General features: G+C 39.4%; 1 protein-coding gene across 1 annotated transcript in view; it reads right to left on the bottom strand.

Moving 5' to 3' along the window:
- spryd7a (SPRY domain containing 7a) overlaps nt 1-1,480 on the bottom strand; it is a 2,507-nt gene extending 1,027 nt beyond the window's left edge. The window contains exons 1-4 of the mRNA XM_016265994.1: nt 1,329-1,480; nt 803-919; nt 535-701; nt 42-144 (exon numbers count right to left, since the gene is read on the bottom strand). Of these exons, the coding sequence (XP_016121480.1) occupies nt 42-144; nt 535-701; nt 803-919; nt 1,329-1,434 (493 nt within the window). The 5' untranslated portion in view covers nt 1,435-1,480. The remainder of the gene's footprint in view (nt 1-41; nt 145-534; nt 702-802; nt 920-1,328) is intronic.
- Nucleotides 1,481-1,488: the final 8 nt, after the last annotated feature.

Raw genomic sequence — 1,488 nt, 5'->3', positions numbered from 1 at the left:
GCTGCTGTAAAAATCTTTTAACAATACTCCAAAATACTTACCATAAACTACAGGATAAACAGTTCCTCTAATGCCTGATGCTGGACAGCTCATATTCTTCCCATTTAGGTACAAATTCAGCTCCACATGGTCATACGTAACACCCTACACACACACACAAAAAAGAGCGAAAACAGAAACTTAGATACATGAAGCTATTACACTGAAAATGAACCACTGCTTTCAAGAAAACTCTCATAGCTCCTGTCAGCATACATATTAGTGCTAAGAGGTTTCCATCTTACAGATAACCCAGTAAACTCAGTATGCAATTACAGTCAGGTGGTACACCAAAATGAAGTTCACAACGAAACTCCAGTTTTTAATGAGTCTGCAATGATACAGATAAGAACCCTTGTTATTAAAGGCAGCAAATCCCACATGGAATCCTCTCAGTCCAAAATGGAATGCTTCTCCCTTTACCAAGCGCACACACACACAAGTAGATTTATTTACCAACAAATTCCACATTAATCCAATGCCACCAAGACTCACCACAATGTCTCCTTCCTGCGGTAAGCTGTTTGCAGGTAATCGGTTCTTTTCTTCATTGTTGTGGTACACGGTGCCATCTTGCCGGAGCACAAGGCTGCGTGGGTCTCTACCCATAGGGATCTGATTCAGATTTGCTTTCTGTGTTGCCACTCCTACTCCCCAGACACCTGCAAAGGCCAAAGTTCACAGCAGTCACACCTAATGACTAAAACAAACTAGACTAATTTGTCTAACTTGCACGTAAATGCTTGCACACATCACGTCTTACCTGTGGATTGAATCTTGAACTCAAAGTAGCTCTTGTTTTGATGGAGAGGGGCGTTTGCAATGCAACCACCAGTTCCACATATGCGTCTTCCACTCTTTACAATGACAACATCAGTACCTGAAATATCATAGGGAAATAATCCATTTGCCACATACTTAATTAACTGCATAACAGAGACCAAAATATTTTACTACCGTTTTTTCTGCTTCATGACGTTCTGAAATTATGCTCTTCTTTTTTCATTAATCCTACATGCTATACATTTTGTGTCATTTTACTATCGTTTAATAAGCCACCTTCCCTCATACCATTAAATTATATACAAGTCATTACAGATGACAAACTCAAATAACTGTAAATACACTTGTTATGCCAAGTCTGACAGCAGTGAAATGATCATAACACTTACTGTATGGCGACAAAGGCACTTATTTTGAAAGAAGGACAGCTTTGTTTATCATATCGTCAGACTCAAACTCTTTTCCGTGAATGTAATGTGTCTGAAATGTCAGATCGCAACACTTACCCATGTGATGAGTGTCCAGCTGAACCGTGGGCATTTCCTTCAGTGTTACGTGGCCCCTGTTATTGTCTCCACAACAGCCAAAACAACATGAAACCAAAGCTGCCATAACGGTATTTCTTTCACAATAATAACCTTAATATTAAAATGTGGTTACGTTCTA

Source organism: Sinocyclocheilus grahami, unplaced genomic scaffold (assembly GCF_001515645.1).
Source record: "Sinocyclocheilus grahami isolate Dianchi unplaced genomic scaffold, SAMN03320097.WGS_v1.1 scaffold28912.1, whole genome shotgun sequence".
Taxonomy (NCBI): domain Eukaryota; kingdom Metazoa; phylum Chordata; class Actinopteri; order Cypriniformes; family Cyprinidae; genus Sinocyclocheilus; species Sinocyclocheilus grahami.
This window is presented reverse-complemented; position numbering and strand designations above follow the sequence as displayed.